Here is a 22,168-nt window from a genome sequence, read left to right as displayed (position 1 = left end):
GCCTGCCTCTGCCTCCCAAGGGCTGGAATTAAAGGTGTGCACCACAACTGTCTGACTAGTCCACACTCTTAAAAGATTAATAAAAATCTCTTTAACAACAGAATGCATCTGGCTAATACTAAAAGAGGAGCCAAACTAGAATAAATTTTGCATTTGTCTCTTTTAGATTCAGGCCCCAGGTTATACATTGAACAATTTAAATAAAGACAGAAGATTGCAAGTCTAGAGGAGATCTAGCCAAATCCATTACAGAAGAAATCTTTTAGATCATATAAGATCTACATTTAAAAGATACTATCAACAGATTTAAAAAGATATATCATTGCCTTTAATTCTTACACATACTTTGTAAGAGTACACAGAGAACACAAATACAGAAAACATCAAGGAACACACCTATAAGCACTGTGCATGCTGTTCTTAGATGAACAGTCCTGCTGAGCAACTCTAGTCTCAGCTTTTGCTTCTGAGCAGGCTGGCTCATAGGAGGGCCACATGTAGGAAAAGAAGTTGATTTTAACTAGTTCTGCTTGCTGTCTTGGGCTGTGACATCACTGTAGAGAATTCTGTTTTTAAGCTTTATTTTTGTGTTTTGTATACATGTGTTTCTCTACAAGTGTCTGTGTACAGTACCTACAGAGGCCGGAAGAGGGCATCAGATACCTTTGGACTGAAGTAACCATCTTTAGCAATCAGTTTGTTTCTGGGACTGGAACCTGTGTCCTCCATAACAACACCCAGGGCTCTTAACTGCTAAGCTGTCTCTCTAGCCACTTTTTTTATTTAAAAAATATTTTATATACTTTGATTAAAATATATTACATCACTTTCCCTCATGTCTTCTCTCCATCTCTTTCCAAATTCTTCCCTTCCAATTTCATCCTTGTTAAGCATGTGATTAAGTTTGTAAAAATACATAAATAAAACCTGCTGAGTCTATTTCTGTTGGTTGTGTGTATATGGTTCTGGGCTGAATACATTGCATTGGATCAAACAGAGTGTGAACTAATTTCTATCTGGGAAGTCTTATTAATTCTAGAACAACCGCACATCCAGTGTTTTAGAAAAATGTTTCTGAGACAAGTTTTCTTACATTTACCCATGTTGCCTTGATCCCTTCTGTTACTCTCCAGGGCCATGACCTTACTATCCTATTGATTAAATCTACTAAATTATTAGCAGCCTGTACCACCACTGTGTTTTAAAATTACACATTTGAGTCATGTAGTAAACTGTCCATTGCAGTAACTGGAAAAGGATTTGCATGAGGATCATGGTATTTGTCTTCAGACTAGAATAGTAGGAATAGTTTGTTGTCTGCACCACAGTGGGAATGCTCATTCCTGCCTGAGTCTAATTCCTCCACTTGGAGAAAACTTCCACTGTTTAAGGAGCAATAGGAGTCTGACCCTGAAGTGAACTGGGCTGCCTTGGACAGGAAACATTATAATTAGAAAACCTGGGGTGTAAATACCTCAGTGTATGCTTGCTGGTGTCATGACTCTGAAGTTCTGGAGCAGCAGTAAAGACTATGGACACTGGCCAGAACTAATCATTGTCTCCTTTAGTTCTTGGGCCTCCCACCATGCCCCATTTTCAACTTAAATTACTTGAAATCCTGAAATTCCTGTTTCCACTTTCTAAGTACCATGGTTACAGGCCTGTGCCACCATGCCTGGCTTAGGGGGCTTCAACTTCATTTAGTGAGTCATTAGGGTAACAGGATGAGTGAAATGAGCAGTTACACTTAACTGTATTCAGAAAGCCCTTATATCTGTCAGCCTGGATTTCAAAATCTGCCCCAGTCCCTTGATGAGTTATAACAGATTCAATGATAAAGAAAAACATTGCTCACAGTTGGTAGGAGGGCTGCATTCACTGGGAGCCTTCTTCTGGTACTGGAGTTAGGGCCAAAGCCTGTGTCCTGGCTACCCAAACCATCTAGGCTCAGTCACTGATCCTAAGACAATTGAGAGAACTAGGATATCAAGTTGTGATCTGCCTATTGGGGCCTCTGAGTGCTGCCTCAGTGCCCCGAGGGCTCAGACAGGGCACTTACAAGCGGGAGTTGGCTAATGGGATCTGAGGGTAAAAGGAATGAATCAGCTCGCACGCGTCCTCTTCTCATCATGGCCCACTTATTCTTCTCTATCTCAAAAGGTTTCCAGTTTATATACCCACACAGAAACAGTTAACAATCCTCTGGCACTACCAAGGATACCAGGCATGCATTTTTTTGGGGCCAAGAAGACAGATAAGGCTGACAAAGTGGGTGTCTGTTATCTTATTTATAATCTCAGAAGGGACATGATTGTGAAGTGCCTGGGTATATCTGAAAAGGGCAAACAGAGGAAGGGGCTAAGATTTCTAAGAGGAGGGAGAGGGGGTTTGGGCATTCTCAGCCCTAGAGATAACATCTAAGGTGGCTAAATCAAAGGGAAAACTGTGGTTACTTAGTGTAAAATCCAGAGCTGGGCATGTCCAGCCTCTGGACTAAGTGGTGGTTTTATTCCAGCTAACCCCCAAGTGAAAATTTCCTTTCTATGGGCCCTTTTTAAGAATACAAGGCATTATATTCTATATATCAAGATTATACAGCCAAATGAAAAGTCATCCAGTATAACAGTACGTGATGAAGTTATGCCCAATAATTGATTAACATACTGTTGGGGTTTGGGGGGAGTTATGGATTCACAAGGGTGTTACAGAAATGGCAGTGACTATTCAAAACGCAGTATCCAAGATCTACACATTGGTTTACTCCACTGTAATGTGTGATTCTGGTGGGTCAGCATAATGATTTTGTCAGCTGTATTCTCACTGTATAATCAATCCTGTGGACCGCAGCATGTGCCCACCTATAATGCAGACACCCTGGAGGCAATGTGGGCAGATGTCTCTGATGTCCTAAGACAGCCTAGTCTATAGAGTGAGTTCCAGGTCAGACAGGGAATCATAGTATGGTTATTTGTTAAAATAAACACATAAATAAACAAACAATAGAAAATAAAAAAGCAAATGACTAACAATTATTAAAACATGATATTTATTCAGTACGATGAGTTTGGAACAGTTATGAAGATATAAGGTAATCAATTCATCCTTAGTTAGAAAGCAACTAAGAAATCTAACAAAGCCCTATAATGAATTTTTTCCATCCCTAAATCCCTCGCAATTCTCAGCTTTCTCTAGTGCAAGGTATTCAGATAAGGAATAAATGTGTCTTCAGCAGAGTTTTCTTCTGGAGGACTCAGTATTTGCCCAGAGTGAGACTCACGGGGATTTCAAGGGGTGCAGTGTTTCACTAGCCAACAGGGGAGATAGAAAAGATGTTTCTATTTTTAGAATACCCTTATTCCTACCAGGCAGGCAAGTTACAGGGATGGCAGGAGGGGGGACTGAGAAGCTAAGGTTCATGTGGTGACCACAAAGTGGGAGCCTTCAGGGTGCTGTCACTGAAAGCTACATGTAGTTGCCTAAAAAAGGAAAAATGGAAGACTTGGAGGGCACATAACAATCACACCCATTAAGTTTTACACCTACATGAGCTATTTCATGTTATTGAATCGAAGTGTAAAATCTATTTAAACTCATAAGGCTTTTGTCCATGAGTTTACAGGTCCAAACAAAATAAAGAGGGACATCATAAGTTTGAATAGACTGTTGACAACTGTCAGACTTTTTTTTTCCTCCAGAATAAATAATCTTGTATAACTGAACATAAGTATGCTGGCTAAAGATTTTAACAAATCCTTTAATGTTAGTTTCCCTTTGGTATGAGTTTTTTCCAGGTTCTCAAAGACAACTGTGATGTGAAAAGGCTTTAACAGATTTTGCACCACAAAGTGCAAAAACTTTACCACACTGACTACATGTTTAGGGATTCTCTCCAGCATGATTATTTCTCATGACTTCAAAGAGTACTGTTACATGCAAAGGCTTAACTACATTGCTTGCATTCATAGAGTCTCCTCCAGTATGTGTTCTTTTATGTATTTGAAGGCTACTGTGATGTGCAAAGGTTTTACTACATTGAGTACATTCATAGGGTTTCTCTCCAGTATGTGTTCTTTGATGTATTCGGAGGTAATTGTGATGTGCAAAGGCTTTATCACATTGATTACATGCATATGGTTTCTCTCCAGTATGTGTTTTTTTATGTATTTGGAGACTAGTGTGCCGTGCAAAGGCTTTACCACATTCAGTACATTCGTAGGGTTTCTCTCCAGTATGTGTTCTTTCATGTATTCGGAGATAACTATGATATGCAAAGGTTTTACCACATTCAGCACATTCATAAGGTTTCTCTCCAGAATGTGTTCTTTTATGCATTCGGAGATAACTCTTATGTGCAAAGGCTTTACCACACTGATTACATTTGCAGGTTTTCTCTTCAGAATGTGTTCTTTTATGCATTCGGAGATGCCTGTTATGTGCAAAGGTTTTACCACATTGACTACATTCATAGGGTTTCTCTCCAGTATGAATTCTTTCATGATGCTGAAGAGTATAGAAATGTGCACAGGCTTCATCATGTTGAAGACATTCATAGGGTTTCTCTCCAGTATGCATTCTTTCATGCTTTTGAAGATGACTGTGACGTGCAAAGCCTTCACCACATTCATTACATTTGTAGGGTTTCTCTCCCGTATGCGTTCTTTTATGTACACGGAGACTATTGTGCTGTGAAAAAGCTTTACCACATTGATAACATACATAGGGCTTCTCTCCAGTATGCGTTCTTATATGTATTTGGAGACTAGTGGGTTGTGAAAAGGCCTTATCACATTGATTACATCTGTAGGGTTTCTCTCCAGTATGTGTTATTTTATGTCTTCGGAGACTACTGAGATGTGCAAAGGTTTTACCACATTGCTTACATTCACAGGGTTTCTCTCCAGTATGTGTTCTTTTATGTATTCGGAGATAACTGTGATGTGCAAAGGCTTTACCACACTGATTACATTGATTACGTTTTTCTCCAGTAGGAATTCTTTCATATCTTTGAAGGTGACTCTCATATGCAACAGCTTTATCACTTTGAGTATATTCACAGGATTTCACTCCAGTATGATTTCCTTCATGCCTGCAAAAATAATTGGCACATGTAAAAGCTTTACTGAACACATTACACTCATGAATCTTTTTACCTGAATGAATTAATTTTAGAATTTGGTCTTATTGTAATGACAAATCAGATCTTAGGGTTTTATCACTTTGTTTGCACTCACAGTATTCCCCTTCATTAAAGGTTGTTTTGCATCTTTGAAGATACCTGTGATGGTAAGAGCCTTTATTACATGGCTCACATTTATACATTGTTTATATGAGTTTTTCAGACAGTTGAAGAGAACTGGAAAAACTTGGAAGTTTGTCTCACTGGTTGCATCAATAAGTTTTCCAATAGTATGAATCATATCACATTTGCATAGTGAACTAGGACAAACAGAAGAATTTCCACATTTCTAATACTCATAGGGCTATTTTATAGCATTAGTTTGCTGATATATTCCCAATGGAGCTGGAAAAACCAATGATTATAAACTTGTATTGCATTCAACAAGTCTACTCCAAGCGAGGACTACTGTATAGAGGGGATATTGCTTCTTTTCATGCTCCATGGCTTGTATGCAGAGTGACATATGAAATATCACGCAATGAAAGAATAACTAGTAAAAGGTTTCCACACTGCATTCATATTGTTTGTCTTTTTGTTCCTCATAGGCCTGTGGTACAGAAGTTAAGGTACTCCACAATAATCGTCTTGAAGCTCATAAACCGCCTCTCTCACTGAACTCAGCAAAGTTCCAACAAGTCTCATATACTTGTGTATATGGGTAACACCAGCTTTTCCGTGTACTATTTGCTTATTAGAAGATTTTGGACATATATTTATCACCTGTTCATTGTGTATACCTTTTGGAATACTGACGTGGTATGAAATTAAATGGACTGGGACTTTACATGGGGCCGTGAGTCAAAAGGCATTGTTTCCTTGTCTTCTTTGTATAGGAATGACTTGTAAACACAAATCAGTTCCCTGACACTGAGGTACATGGTTTTGTGATAATTTAATAATCGCCACTACACTTAAGTGCTTATTTACACAGTTGTCTCGCCTTAAAACTTCCAGTTCACATTAAAATTTCTTAAAGAGTTACATTTATAACCACTTGCACATGAAAATTACCTTCCATTTCTTCTAGAAGTTTGACAAGGTTCTCCAATATTATGGTCTCCCGAATTGTAGCCTAAAATACAGTACCAGAAAATGTCTATTATTGGAAATTATGAAAAATTTAAGTTATTATCTTCATTGAATTTTAGAACTCTACCTGATTTATTCACCTCACTCTTCTTCTTTCTCAATCAAAATTGCAGAAGAGCATCAATATCCAAGAAGTAGTTGCCCCCTTATTTTAAAAAGTGAAGCAAAATTCGTACCTATAGCAGTGAGATTCCTGTAGATCTCCAGCATCACATCCTTGTAGAGATTCTTCTGGGAGGGATCCAGCAAAGCCCACTCTTCCCGAGTGAAGTCAACATGCACATCATCATAGGTCACTGCATTCTAAAATAGCCCATACATGTGTACAAAAGAAAGCGTGATACAACAGCATTGCAAATGTGTACTTCTTTTACAATATATTCATATAATTCTGGTGCTTCTCACACTTATTCCATTACACAGAATTTTAACTGTAATCACCAAGTCACTTTAGAAGGAAACTTAGGAGGTCCACCCCTGTCATTTCTGCACCCTTTGAATGGGATATAGTCTTGTACAAGAAATGCACTAATTATACCAGACTTAATAAGAGACAAGCAAACAGATCAACAGTAATGAGTACACACCAGAAACATTGTATGACCAATTACTAACTACAAAAAAAAAAAGATGAAAAAATTGGGTGTGTAATGTCTCATGCCTTTAATCCCAACACTCAGGAGGCTGAAGAAGTTGTGTCTCATTGAGTTGGATGCCAGTATGGTCTAAACAAAGAGTCCCAAGATAGCCAAAGGTACATATTAAGACTCTATCACCCCGCAAAAAATCAATCAAACAAAAAGAAAGAACTCAGAGATTTTTACTAAAGTTCCTAAAAGATTTATACGGCTCTGTATTCATTTTCTAGAAACCTGAAGTACCCCAGTTTAAACTGTAGCATTAATAAAAAGTTATTAAAAGGGAATACATGATTAAACAGTTAAAAATGGACAGATAAAATGTTAGCAATGTAAATGTTGATCATAAATAAACAATAAAAAGAGATGTCTCAGTAGCAAAAAGCTTGCATATGGGTGGGCATAAACGGAATTCTTGCAGATCATGGCAGCTGGCTAGATTCTGGAGTCCTTGGGCTTTGATCTCCCTTTTGTGACTGTCTCCTTTTGTATGAGCTACCTTTTGTTTGAAGTATGTAAATCTTACCTGAGTTCTTCCTAAACGGTTCAATGTTATGGGATAATCTGTTTGTACACTGTGAAGGTATGTCTCTGTCAAGGCGACTTCTGATTTCTTTAATAAAGAGCTGAAGAGGATAGGCTAAAGAGGATAGGTGGGACTTCCGGGCAGAGATAGGAACTCTAGGACATAATCAGAGGGGCAGAGATTACAGTATGGAGGCGAGGTAAAAGCCACATGGCAGAACATAGATGAGTAGAAATGAATGGATTAATTTGAGTTTTAAGAGCAAGTTGGGAACGAGTCTAAGTTAAGGTCAACCTTTCACAATTAATAAGAAGTCCCCATATCATTATTTTGGAGCTGGTGGTCCAAAGAAAGTGCATCAATTGTTCAAAGTCTATGCAAAACTTGGTTGTAGAAGTTAGAAAACTGAAAGTTTCTGTGGCTGAGAACTGCTTTGACATTTGTCTCCTTTGTAGAGCTTCACATAAAAGGTTTCGGTATACGATCAGATGACCTAACCACCATCTTTACTAAGGTTGACCATGTGGATGACTGCCATTTTTAGTAAGGACAAAAAGATGTGGGGAGGGGGTCTGTGGATGTGCGCACACACATGTGACTTGGATTTAACTTTATATGTGGAAATGTAAGCTAGCTCCAACACTGTGTGTTTATGTATGTAATTTAAATTCAACTGCTCTTATGTGTGTAGATAACTATTGTTTAGAAAAACATGGTTTACTAAAGTTAAAGAGTAAACTTCTAAGTACTAATGAGCTCTGTTCCTTGTATCTCCTAAACTAAGAAAGCAACGAGTCTCAAATATTTGAGATTGGTATGTACTTTTGTATGATGATAAAATATATGATTAGATCTGTTACAACATACTATATATATGGCCTAAAATATAATCTATATGTTGATAAAAATTTAAGGTTATAAAATCTATTCAAATTGATAAGGAATAAATGATCAAGCTCTTTAATTGTAGTCATGCTAAGTACTGATGTAATTAACTACAGGGATAAGCCCTAACTAGTCCCCTATATGTTTTCAGAATTAAGCTTAAAACAAGTAATTAAAGACTAAGTTTGTCTACTTAGATATACCCAATAGAAAGTCAGTCCTCAAATGCTCAGAGACCTGCAGAATATGGCATTTAAAATGTTTAATTAAAAAGGTTTTTTGTAATGGAGAGTCAGGACTACTTCTGAAAGCACCCCTATTTCTTCCAAAGAAGACAAATGGGTACAGAAGAATCTCCACCCATAACTTGCTTCATAAGTGGCAGCACTAGCCACTGGGGGGGAAAACTGCCTTTCCCCTCACCTGCTGCTAAGACTGTGGGCATCAGGACACTGAAAACTCAACCGCCTAAAGTTGCCTAAACAAAGGTAGGCAGGTCCTCCCATGAGGAGAAGCCTATGTGACCATCTAGGGCATACAAGCCCACCTCACCAGTTGAAGATGAATGCTACCGTGAGACCACTACCTCAACAACCATGGAGGACCTGAGGTGGCTGTCAAGCAAGTAAGTCTGTCATTTTTAATTGCTAACTCAGGTAAAGTTTATCCTCCTCAGAACTCTGATGCTATTCAATGACTAACAGCTCGGCCAGCTTAACAGCAGCAAGCAAGGTTTCAACTGCCTTCTCAGTTCTCTGTGTGAAATTCAGGTCACAGGCCTCACTCTCCTAGAGCTAAAACTAAGTCCAGACAATCTACCTCATTACCAGACTCAGAAAAGAGATAAACTCACAAAGCACGTGTCAATATAACTTCTTACCATTCTTTCGTTTAAAGGAACGTTGCAGTGACTGCCCTCAGCAACCAACCTCCTGACCTAGTGTGATCTCTGCATACATACACTACACCCCATCACTTTAAAAGGAGGAACTCCCCCACTTCCTCCTCTTCTTTCTCTTCCTCTCTCTCACTCATCTCTTTCCATGGCTTTCTGCCTCTTTGCATCTCTCCTTCTCTCTATCTCTCTGCACCCCTCTCTCTCTCCCATATGAGGCTGATCTGTGTGCTCCCTTTCTCTCTTTCCTCTCTCTCCCTTCCCTACTCTCTTCCCTTCCCCCAATAATACTCCAAAAGTAAGCTCTGTCTCCATGGCTCTTACTTGCTGTGGGGCTCCTTGAACCTGAACTACCCACCACGGTTCATTTTGCACTGTTTCATAACATTTTCTAATAAAAGAAAGAAATTAAAGATAGCTAGAACACAGAGTTGTCTGACTCCATGCTACCTACCAGCTCTTTCAGACAACTTATTTGCTTAACTTTGGTTTAAATCCTTTTTTTTCTTTCCCTCAGAATAACTCAATAGTAAAGGTTCCTTCATTAGAAATGTTGTTTTTTCCCTCTAATCATGAGAATAACTCATTATCAATGGTTCTTTCATGGGAGAAAAAATTTTTAAAAAGCCCAACTTCTGGTAAAGCCAACTGCAGTCATGGCATAAAGTACTAAGCCAATCTTGTTTGAATTTCCAGAAGTATTAGTCATTCATTGTATGGCAGATGTTCTCTTGATCATCTGCTTAATGTTGAAATCAAAGTAAATGAACTAAAAGGAAAATCTATAATTTTGAACTATATTATTGGGTATGCTCTTTTCTATTTATCACTACTGAGGATTTGGCTCTGCTCTTTAGGTTGCTTTCTAGACATTTTTGGTTAAACTCTATAAAAATATAACATCTGAAACAGAGCAGGTTGTTAGCTAATTAAATACAATGGCTGCTATGACAAAAGCTCATAAAATAATCTTTTACTGATAAAGAGCCTACAAAAATTATTTTTCCACTTAATAAAATACAGATAAACTGTTTGTTCCACACTTTTAATAATGGATGAGTTGCACTAACATGTCACTTGGGACCTATAGAAATGGATGCTCTTTTTAAGATTTTTAAGATAAAACTACCTCATGGGTATTATCTAAGGTTAACTCTTAAAATACTACAGAGATTGCTCTTAGCTTTTATGGGTGGCTTATTTAGAAAGAACCACAGAAATAAAGCTGACAGTGCTGTGCAATTCTTATTGCTCCCACATTTAAAGGTAAAGCAGCCCTAATATGTAGGTCAGGAATTTTTGAAGTACTGGAAAAAAAGTTATTTTGGCAAACTGTTATTAATGATGATAGTCGGAAGCTTAACTGTAAGTAAAAAAAAACTGAGATTAAAATTTTTAGTTGACAATGAATCTGATATAGCTATAATTTCTCAAAAATCTTGGCATCCCAACCAGTCTTTACAAGATGTCTCCATTCGGGTTTTAGGCACTGGAACATTATCTCAAGTGAAACAAAATGTAGAGTGGATTAAATTTGTAGGACCTGAAGGACAAGTAGGGATAGTAAAGTCTAGTGTGGCTGAGATAGTCAATTTCTGGGGTAACAATGGGTAGCTCAAATTATTATTCCTACAATTTCAGAAACAGCTCATAAAATGATGTTTAAATTGTAATATGTTCCTGGAAAAGGTACTGGGAAGAATTATCAAGGAAAATCATAGGCTATAGAAGGACAAAATAGGAACTGGTCGTTCAAATTTGGAGTAACAGCTACTGCAGTAACCCAATTGCTCTGTCTTTAGATTGTCTAACTAATAAACCTGTATGGGTGGAGCAGTGGCCCTTGACTAAAGAAAAATTACAGGCATTTGAAAAACTAGTAAAGGAAGTTTGGTGCTAACATTGAGGAATTTACTAATCCTTGGACTTCTGTTTGTATAAAAAAGAAATCTGGCAAATGATGTGAGAGCTGTAAATAAAGTTCAAACTATGAGATCTCTACAGCCTGCAATTCCTTTCCCTTCTATAGTGATGGATTTCCAAGATTCTTTCTTCATTATCCCTTTACAAGAACAAGATGGAGAAAAACTTACTTTTATACCGCCTACCTATAATAATGTCCTGCCTGTAAAAAGATATTAATGGAGTGTTAAACATTCCAAGTTTGTGCTAATATTTTGTGCATCAACCACTGGAACTGGCTCATACACAACTTTTTCAGTCTATTATTTACCATTATATGGATCATAGCTTACTTGCTGCTTTTGACACAGATACCTTTTAATGTAGTACAAGAAATGTTAGCCTGTTGAGGATTACAAATTTCTCCTGAAAAAATACAAAGAGGAGATTCTTTTAGTTATTTAGGATTTAAGTTAAGTCGACAGAGAATCCAGCCACAAAAGGTACAGATTAGAAGATATCAATTGCACACTTCTAAGATTTTCAAAAAATATTGGGTGTTATTAACTGGCTGCAGCCTACCTTTGGACTAACTACTCAAGAATTAAGTAATTTGTTTCAAAGTTGACAAGGTGAATCAGACTTAACCAGTCCAAAGCAATAAAGAGCTGAAGTAGAGAAGGAATTGGCCCAAATAGACAAGAGTTACAAAGGGCCTATGTGGCTAGATTAGATCTCACAACTGGATGTATTTTAGTTGTTTTACCTTCTATCCATTCCCCTAATGGACTCATTATACAAAGGGAGAATAATATTTTAGAGTGGATTTTCCTAGCTCAGAAACAGAGTAAGAAGTTATAAATCTATATAGAAAGGTTTCTGAATTACTTACAAAGAGAAAAATAAGACTTTGTCTATTGTCAAGAATGAATCCAATTGAGGTTCTAGAACCCTATACTAATGCAACAATTATGGAATTTATAATGACTGGCAAAGAGTTTGTAACAATTTCTTAGGAGATATTAACAATAAATATGAGAAAAGTAAGCAACTTCAATTTACAAAAAGAACTGAGTGGATCCTTTCCAGCATAGTGAAAAGAAGACCTGTTTCTGTGGCTCTTACATTTTATACTGAGGCAAATGAATTAGGAATGGCTGGTTACAAAGCAGGAAACAACAGTAAAGTAATTCAAGGTCCATACAGTTCAGTTAAAAAAAATCAGAGTTATATACCATTCTAATTGTTTTATTAAATTTTAATGACTCTCTTAATATGATTATTGATTCTCAATACAGATTGATTCTCAACACAGAAGGGGTTGTATTGCATACAGAAACTGATAGACTTATTTCTGATAATTCAGAATTAATGTTGCTATTCATGCAATTGCAACAAGCAATACAGGATAGAAATTATCCACTATATATCATTCATATTTGATCTCATACTGGATTGTCTGACCATTAACAAAAGGAAATGAAGAAATTGGTAAGTTACTGATAGGAAATGTGTCTGAATAATTTCATAAGAAGCAGCATGTTAATAGTAAAGGGTTAGACAATATTTTCTATTGTCTGGCAACAAACTAAGGAAGTTATAAAAAAAACTGTCCTGCTTGTTCTTTCTATAATCAAGTTCCTTTACCTGCAGGAAGTAATGCTAAGGGTACACAAAGCAATGGAATTTGGCAAATGGATGTATTTCATTTAACAGAATCTTGAAAATTAAAATTTATGCCTCATTTATTGATACATACTCTAGATTTCAGTGGGTATCTGCTCTAAGTTCTAAAAAAGCTGATTCTATAATTACACATTTATTAGAGGCAATGGTTATAGTGGGCATACCAATACAAATCAAAAGTGATAATGCCCTAGCTTATTTTTCCATTAAATGAAACAATTCATTAAAATGAAACAATATTCTTGTATATTACACATAAAACACATGATATGGATACTGCATAATCCTACAGGACAAGCAATTATTGAAATACCTAATCACATCCTAAAAGAGATGCATTTTAAACAGAAGAGGGATATAAGAACCCCCGGGGATAGATTGCACAATGTTTTACTAACTTTAAAAATTTTTAAATGCTAATTAAAGAGACAACACCTGCTGAAAGGCATTAGATTGTGAACAAAACTGCTGAATTGATTCAATCTGTGTACTATAACGATGTTTTAACATCAGAATGGAAACCAGGGCAAGTGTTACAATTGGCCTGAGGGTATGCTTATGTTTCTGCAGGAGACAAAAAGTTATGGATACCATTGAAATGGATAAAAATTCAATCAAATCTCTGAATGCTACAAACTTGTTCCTTGTTATGCTATCTGTGGTAACTGTACAGGTAACAGAAGCAAACTATACACACTGGGCCTGTGATCCTAATCCTCCAGTTAACACATGAGTAAACCGGGGAGATAGAGATTTCCCTATGGTAGTTAATGAATCTTCTTGGCTACCTAGTCCTTATGACACCTGAGGACCTGCCAAGCCTATGGAGGAGGGTAAAGAAATCATAAATCGTATACTATGGTAGTACAAAAAATTTTTATTTGTAAGGGAAATGAAACTCAGTGTCTAAATGGAACCTTTCAAGTGTGATTATCTATAGTTAATATTATCCAGGATTATCATAAAAAGTTTAATATGCTTCATGCATCTGGCCTCAGGGGACAGGAGTCCCCTAAATGCTGCTAGTTTCATAAATCTACCGTTCAGAAGTGTTACCAATAAGGAATCTGACTGGGTACATTGGTAGCAATGTAAGAGAGAATTAACTCAAGTGCTAATTAACATCTTTCATGGAGACATCATAGACTGGAGCCCTTATGGCTTCCCTGAAGGAAAATATTCTCATTCAGAATTAAGATAGCACAGATGTAGTTCAAATGGAACTGTAGAAATTATTTCTACAATTAATGAAACATTTCAATGGCGTGGAGTTGGAATGTCAAACACTCTGCACTTGGTCAGTTCAGTTTAGACCAACTTGTGGAAATTAGCAAGTGCCTTCCACCCTCTTAAAACATGGGAAGAAAGATAAACATTAAGGATGGTAAGTATACATCGTGTTTTAGATAAAATCAAAGTCACCTCTTTATAGCATATGTATAATTACCTTATTTGCTACTGAAGGGACTTGGACAATGTCACCAGTAGTGTGGCTACTGGGATCAGAGAAATGCAAACCAAAACAACTCTGAGATTCCATCTTACACTTGAAAGAATGGCCAAGATCAAAAACACTGATGACAACTTATGCTGGAGAGGTTGTGGGGAAAAGGGAACACTTCTGCATTGCTGGTGGAAATGCAAGCTGGTACAACCCCTTTGGATGTCAGTGTGGCGATTTCTCAGAAAAATTAGGAAACAACCTTCCTCAAGACCCACTTTTGGGTATATATCCAAAGGATGCTCAATCATACCACAAGGACATGTGCTCAACTATGTTCATAGCAGCTTTGTTTGTCATAGCCAGAACCTGGAAACAACCTAAATGCCCCTCGACTGAAGAATGGGTAAGGAAAATGTGGTACATTTACACAATGGAGTACTATACAACAGAAAAAAATCTTGAATTTTGCAGGAAAATGGAGCTAGAAAACATTATTTTGAGTGAGATAAGTCAGATACAGAAAGACAATTATTACATGTACTCACTCATAGGTGGTTTTTAAACATACAGCAAAGAAAACCAGCCTACAAATCACAATCCCAGAGAACTTAGACAACAATGAGGACACTAAGAGAGACATAGATCTAATCTACATGGAAAGTAGAAAGTAGAAAAAGACAAGATCTCCTGAGTAAATAATTGGGAGCATGGGGACCTTGGAGGAGGTTTGAGGGGGGGGGGGGAGGCAGGGAGGGGACCAAAGAAAAATGTAGAGCTCAATAAATATCAAAAGAGAAAGAAAAATTTGGGGCCAAATTTATCACAGAGTCATCTCTAGTTCAATTTTTCATGGAGTCTATTTCCCACTAAAATCCTATGACCTCGACCTCCTCTGTCTGCATCTCTCAACAGTCTCATCTTCCTAGTCCAACAAGAATAGGCGATTAAACTCTATGTACATTTAAAGTCCCACTATCTTCCACATTCCTCCAAAAGACAACATTCCCAGGTTCTGCCCAACAACAAAATCACTTTATTGTACCATCTTTTTTTTTTTTTTCAGTTTGCTTCTCTGCTTCTGTGATTAAATCCTCTAACCAAAAGCTTCTCAGGTAATAAACAGATTTATTAGGCTGATTCTGCCAGCTTAGGATAGAAAATTAAGTTAGAAAATGAAGGCAAAAAACACTGGCAAACATTGTTTCCTGTCTTTCTCTCTTATTAGATCACTGTCACATGCTCAGCTAGTTCTCTTATCCAGCCCAGGCCCACTTGCTTAGGGATATTGCTCTCCTCACTAAAAGAGCCTTCCCATATCAATCATCAATCAACCCAATTTCTCACAGACATAGCAACCAGTCATTTTGATGGGGCATGCCCTCAACTGTGGCTCACTCAGACTGTAGGCTCTGAAATGTTGACAACTGAACCTAATTAGGACACAGATACAATAATATATGAGAAAGTTTTAAAAACCCAAAACCAATGTGCTAACCATATCATCATGTAAAGCAGCAAAAACCCAACATTGACGATTGTAGCACTGGGAAAAGATAGGTGTGCCAAGAAATGAGAGAGCCTTTAGCATCCAGAAGGAAAAACCAAAACTGTTTCTCACAGAAAGTCCCCAAACCAACAAAACTCAAGGAACTCATAACATGATATGTAGGGCCCCGGGTCTACCTTTGCTCCTGGGGTGCATCTTGAGGACAGTTTCTGGTCAGCCAGCTAAAACTTTCTGTTTTGCTGCGGGAGTATCTTCCGCTGCTTCAGCCAACAGTCGCTGAAGCACGAGCCCACGGTGCTACAGGAGGGCCTTCCGCTCCGTAAGCCGCTGAAATATCAGCCCACTGGGGCGTGGTATATTTCTCTTTTAAAAGAACCACAGATCTCGGCTCAGGACTCTTGGTTCCGGCGCTTGGTCCTGGCTCCTGCTCCCGGCTCCTGCTCCAGCGACTAGGCTCCCTTCCTGACGGTTTATGGTGTATGTAAGTTTTACCCCCAAAAATAAATAACCCCTTAAAACATAACTGGTGTGGGATTGATTCGCCGATATTGTTTGTTCCTGTGCTCCCTCTGCCCTGCCTAGTGATTAGCTGTAGGGCATTGTTTCATCTTTGATACGGTAATTTTCCACCTGCCTGGTCGGAAATCCTTGTGCAGCAGCCAGGTATAATAGGATTTCCCCTAAATTGAATAAATGTCATTCATCATTCAGCTGATCTCCTTTCGAATGACCCAGGTCTCTTGTGTGTTCTTTCAATCTCCAGGCCCTTGCCCAGACTCGCATACGGTACAGTGGCGCGCGAACTGTACTGAGGGGGTAACACAGAATCGGGTGTTACAATGATAGAGCAAAGTTTCTGAATACAAACATTGGTGAAGGTCCATCAAATACTTTCCAGAAAAACAATATAATTTAAACTCACAAACATAGATGGCACCACTGATAAAAGGAGACACAAGAACAGACCTACAAATTTAACAAAGTCCTTAAGACAAGAAATACAAGATTCTAACAAAAATCAAAATTTAAAAAAAAAAATCACAGGCCAGCAGTCACCCTGTGCATTCTGGAGAGCCGTCCTACCAAAAACTGGAAAGATTCACTTGAAGCCGTCCAATGTTTCAACATTATAGAAAATAGTTTTATTAAAAGTATCTCATTCCCTCATGATAAAGCCAAGGTGTCTGTGAGGATCTCGTAGGAACCAACTATTTTGCTTCCTACAGTTGAAGAGTGGATGTAAGTCTGGCACATCTATCTTTTCCCAGTGCTGAGAAAGAAGTAAGAGCCATTGGCTGACTGTTTTGCTTTTCTGACCTTCAGGTTGAACCCCAATTTCTGTCTCTGGGTTCTTATTAATTGTGCTACAGATTTTAACTGATACCTGTGGGAAATCCCAACCTACTGCTATCAGAGTTTATTTCGCATGCTACTGCACAGTCCTGTGAAACACTCAGATCCACTGTTCAATTCTGGAGCATGTTTGATTTTCACTCCTTTGGTTTTCTCAATTGAATCAAACTTAGTGGGATATCGTTTATGTGATTATTATTATGAATTCTGTGCACTGACCTATTCTGCAGTTCTCTTCCTCTGGTTTCGTACATTATCTCAAACCAGTGTCAGATTCGCCCTTACTGCAGTTTGCTAAGTGGGTAATTATGCAGAATAGTCTCTTTTATCCTTTTATATTCCTGTAAACATTACCATCCACATGACATTTTAAAAAGGATGTTGGGTATGTTCAATTTAAAGTATAAGTTTATTAATCCAAAGAAAATTCCCAAAGTTTTTTAACAGGAAACCTGAAAGCCACACTCCATGTGAAAAACTTGAATTTTCAATGGAACTATGAAGAAATAGTAAATACACTAATACAATATGACTTCTGTACTTACCACAAATTTACACCAAACAAAAATATTTGAAGAATATGAATGGAGGGAAAAAGCCAAGAACAAAAGCACAAAAAGATAGTCAAGTTTTCTTCAAAAGACCTAAGGAAATACAGTTAGGAAGACAGTGAACTTGACCAATGCTACCTACGGTTGAGCTGTACAGAAATCAAATAAGCAAAGACTTCAACAAAACTCACAAAGATAATTCAAAGTGACCCCAAAACTGTTATATTTCTGACCTTCCAAATACTGGTCTCTCTTCCAAACAGCCCAATGCTCTGGTGCACTCTCTGGAAAGGGAGGGCATCATAAAGGTGGGCTATGGCTCTGTAGCACCTCCCTCTCCTGTCTTTGTGATTTCAGGCAAACCCAGCTCCACTGATGCACACACACACACAACAATGAACATGAACAACTTAAAGTGTGCTTCCTGCCACATGGATTAGGGCACAAGATGTGGAATCTGCCTATCCACCAATGCAACACTATGCACACCTGGAAAACCTCTGCTACTCAGAAACTCCTTTTATCCCTGCAATTTAATTCCTCTGATCAAGTATTACTGAAGGATAAGGCCCATCACCTCCCTTCTACCAATTTCTAAGCTATTTGTAAAATTTATCACACAAAACTGAATGTGGAAAACAACATTCAGAACTCTTAGAAAGCAGACCTTCAGTTTTCTAATCTGTCTTCCCACTGCACATTAAAAGTAATGCCTGTGTGTGGACACTTAACAGTGCTATTACAAACATCACAGTTCCCAAGACTAAGGTTGCAGAGTCTCCCCATCCCTAGGGAATCCACCTTCAGGGAGGCTCAGAGGTCAATGCCCACTGTCCAAATCACCACATGGCCCAAGAGAACCACGGTGTGGCTCACGATTCATTCTAGTCAGAGACTAGATATGAATATGGATAGTACAGCCGAACTGCTAATCCTGGTCTGGGGTCACTATAGCATGGCTTGTGGTCTCCCTCACTTTTCCCTAGATCAGAACAAGAGGAGAATTCTAGAAAGAACATGCATGCTTACTCCCACTGGTATTCCTGATTGCTACCTTCCCAGAGTCCCTCATTAGCTAGGGCCACCCGGCAAGGCCTCAGGACAGTAGCAGCTCCGCTACTGGATGAACAGAGAGCAAATGACTGACACCATAGGCCTTCCCAGCTCCACTCTTCTACCCCAGAAGACAAGGCTCCAGCCTTGGAAATCTGACACTTCCTGCTCCTGTTCCAAGGCACAGAGCCCTTTTATGAACATTCCATTACAACTCAATGTCAGTGCAGTAACCCATTGCTTCAGAGCTGGGAGGTCCTGTGGCCAAACATAGGTCATAGGCAAACACTAACTGTTGTTAAAGCAAAAAGAAGCCATGGATGAAAAAAATGAAGGGTCTATGGGAGGACCTGAAGGCAAGAAAAACATGGTGGAAATGATGTAATTATAATCCCCCAAAATTATGATAAAAAGTTGAAACAGGCTGTATACTCAGGTGCTCCAGAGACCAGGGATTTGTATTAGAGCATGCCACGTACTACTTATGCCATTTCTCTCAGACTGTAAACCTGGAAAACACAGTCCTGTTAGGCAAGGTAACACCATGTTACCAGGTTCTTTTGTTTTGCTTTAACTAGAGTAACTACTGGAATTTTGTTTCACAAGAACTTCAGTTCTGTATCCAGACTCTTATTACCCAGTCTGTGGACCAGAGAAATGGCCAGTCAGGACATCTATAGATTACCTCACTACTCATTGCTAATGTCAACTACTGTCAAAGCAGGAAAGCGTTCACCTTCCTTCCTGCCATCCCTTTCTGTGTTCTGACTACAACTGCCTTAAAGATGGTCAGTAAGCCCAATTCTTACACAGTTTCCTCAGCATTTGTAATTGTAAGTTCCCAACGAAAACCAGGGAAGTTGGAGGACGCTCATTAACTGGTCTGCTTTTATTTCTCACTGACCAGTCCAGGGCCAGCCTGGCAGGAGTCTGGACTGTCTTTCCAGCACTGGGCAGCAGAGGTAGGATTAGGTGTTCAAAGCAATTCAGGTGAGGCAAACCTGAGTTACGGGAGGCATTGAACTAAACCAGTGGTTCTCAACCTTCCTAATGCCGTGACACTTTAATTCAGTTCTTCATGTTGTGGTAAACCTCCCCCCCCATTATAAAATTATAGTCACTGCTACTTTATAATTATAATTTTGCTATAAATCATAATATAAACATCTGTGTTTTCTGCGGTCTTGGGCCACCCCTGTGATAGGCCTGTTTGACTCCCAAAGAAACCTCAGCCCTACAGGCTGAAAACTGATGCATAACGAAATGAATAAACAGCAGTTAAGAAAAACAAAGTGAAATTCTTAATGACCAAGAAACATAGGAAAATGGAAACAAATCGAGATTAGACTAGTAATTCGTTTAAAGAAAATGAAATCTTAAAAAAGGTATCAATAATTGACTTTTTAAAATTATAAAAATTGGAAGAACACTAGGGTATGCTGACTTTGAAACAGCAGGCACTTCCCTGATAGAGAGAAGGCCTCTCTCTACCATTAATAAGGCAATGTAGGACTTTGTCCCTTGTAAAACGTTAGCTGCTGAGTGCTGTAAGCTGACAGAGTTACAGTCAATGAATGGCCTGTATCTCAAACCTCTCAGCTGACTTAACTGTATCAACCAGGATTGCACATATCTGCATAGGGGAGTTCCCTAATTGGAAACTTAGTACTCAGTAGTTCAAGCTACTCTCCCTAAATTGAACAAACACCAATTCTGTCTCCACTCACACTGAAGGATTAGTACATGCATGGGAATTGCAGAGAAAGTCACCCTACCCCATCAGGTCTTTCTTAATAGTGGACTCCCTGCAACGTCAGCCATGGGGATAAGAGGACCGTGCCCTGCGGGGCTACAGACAGGGTTCAAGTCCACCTCAATCAACACAGGAGACCTTGACTCAAAACCACTTTTCAAAAAGGCTGGAGATGCAGCTGTTCTAGAATTAATGCACCTTTATGGCACAGCAGGACTTAAAGTTAGTTGTGAACCCGAAATGGCCCCTTCCTTCAGCTGCATGTTAGAGGGCTGGTATTTGATGGGGAGCTGGGCATTTTTGGCAGGTTATAGATCAGGGTTGTCTCTTCTGTTATGGGAATGTATCTTAACCTCTGGATAATCCTGGAGAACACACATTTACGTTTTAGCATACTAATCTCTAACAAGCATGGGTAGCATACTATTTATTTGGGGGTTATTTGGGAGGCGGCCTTCCCTTGGCTAAGTTCTACTTTGTGTCACTTAATGTCTTCTAAGAACTGGCAAACCCTTATACTCTCAAGTCTACGACCATCAATTCTACTCTTCTACATCACAGGTTAGCAGTGGAGTGTTACTCTACACAGGAGACACTTTACAAGTTCCACAAAGTTATTCCAGAAGGAATAAGGAATAATTTTGTGCACCTAAATGTTCAATGTTAAAAGTGCAGAACTTCTGGAAGATACCAGAGAGATCAGAGCTCTCCGAGTGTGGCAAATCTGCCTTCCACAGAGACAATACACGCACTACAGGAGCCGGCATTTCACAGTGACGTCAAGGATGTTTCTAAGCACAGTCCCGCTCCCAATAACCCGCGCAAACTCAGCCCGCGGAGTGAAGTTATTCAGAGGCTTCCGCCCAACCAGAGAGGTTACAACTGCCACGGAGGGCATGCAGGACCAGGCGGGACCACGTTTAACTCTGCAGCTGGCCGCTGGCCCCCACCGAGCCGTGGTAGGACCCACCACAGCGGCTCCCATGGCTCCGGAGGCCGCTCAGGTCGCTCTTCTGCGGACAGCGACCCCTGGCTCACCATGGCTGACCGCCCTAGCCTGTCTGGGGACGGCAGCCCCTCACTCACCATGGTGCGCTGCCGGGCTTGCCGGCACTCTGCCCACAGCTTTCCCCCGGCGGAGACCCCAGCACAGCACCCAAGACAACTTCCGCCTTCCTCAGCACACCGGACAACTTCCGCTTTCCTCAGCAGTGGCTCTGAGCCAGAAGCCCGGTGCCCGGAAGAACCCTCACATATGACTGGCAGATCTGTTGGAGACCATGATTGGCTAATGAGGCCTGAGTGACAGGAATACTTGTCCTGGGGCCTGGAGAATTGAAGGGACCCAGCACAACAGTTCCCGATCCTGGCTCTCACACTAAGCCCAAACCTATCCCAGATTGGATGCAGATTTCAGCCATTTACAACAGCAAGTTTCAGGTTATTATAAACCAATCAATTCAGTTTTAAAAGTGGACAAATTCAGACAATATTACATAGAAGGAACACAGGGTATCTCAAGAACATTATAAACAAAGTACACAGTGCCTTTGTAACCAAAAACCACAGCCCCATGTATGAAAAGGGTTGGATAATCAGGATCTGAAGCAACACCTTCCCAAAGGTCTGGTTCCATATCATGAACAGCTCTCCCAAGCAAATTCCAGATTTTAGAGAAGATCTGTTTTTGCTCTATATATCAGGGCC

The 22,168-nt window shown here is 39.3% G+C and overlaps 1 protein-coding gene across 1 annotated transcript; it reads right to left on the bottom strand.

The window, feature by feature from the left end:
- Positions 1-3,029: 3,029 nt before the first annotated feature.
- Positions 3,030-21,671, bottom strand: LOC125406003 (uncharacterized). The gene is made up of 4 exons (XM_087901021.1): positions 21,548-21,671; positions 6,445-6,571; positions 6,191-6,251; positions 3,030-5,086 (listed from the first exon to the last, which is right to left on the bottom strand). The coding sequence occupies exons 1-4, from the start codon at positions 21,548-21,550 to the stop codon at positions 3,877-3,879; spliced, it is 1,401 nt and encodes a 466-aa protein (XP_087757147.1). The 5' UTR covers positions 21,551-21,671; the 3' UTR covers positions 3,030-3,876.
- Between the last annotated feature and the right edge of the window lie 497 nt (positions 21,672-22,168).

This window comes from Myodes glareolus, chromosome 23 (genome assembly GCF_982192425.1).
Source record: "Myodes glareolus chromosome 23, mMyoGla1.1, whole genome shotgun sequence".
Lineage (NCBI taxonomy): Eukaryota > Metazoa > Chordata > Mammalia > Rodentia > Cricetidae > Myodes > Myodes glareolus.
The sequence above is the reverse complement of the archived record's forward strand: the minus strand, read 5'-3'. Positions and strand labels throughout refer to the sequence as shown.

What these genes read in the sequence shown, in the direction of transcription:
- LOC125406003 (XM_087901021.1), bottom strand. An exon ending in CAGGAATCTCACTGCTATAG is followed by an intron (nt 6,252 to 6,444) that starts GTACGAATTTTG and finishes ACTGTATTTTAG; the next exon opens with GCTACAATTCGGGAGACCAT. An exon ending in ACTTCTAGAAGAAATGGAAG is followed by an intron (nt 5,087 to 6,190) that starts GTAATTTTCATG and finishes TTATTTTTGCAG; the next exon opens with GCATGAAGGAAATCATACTG.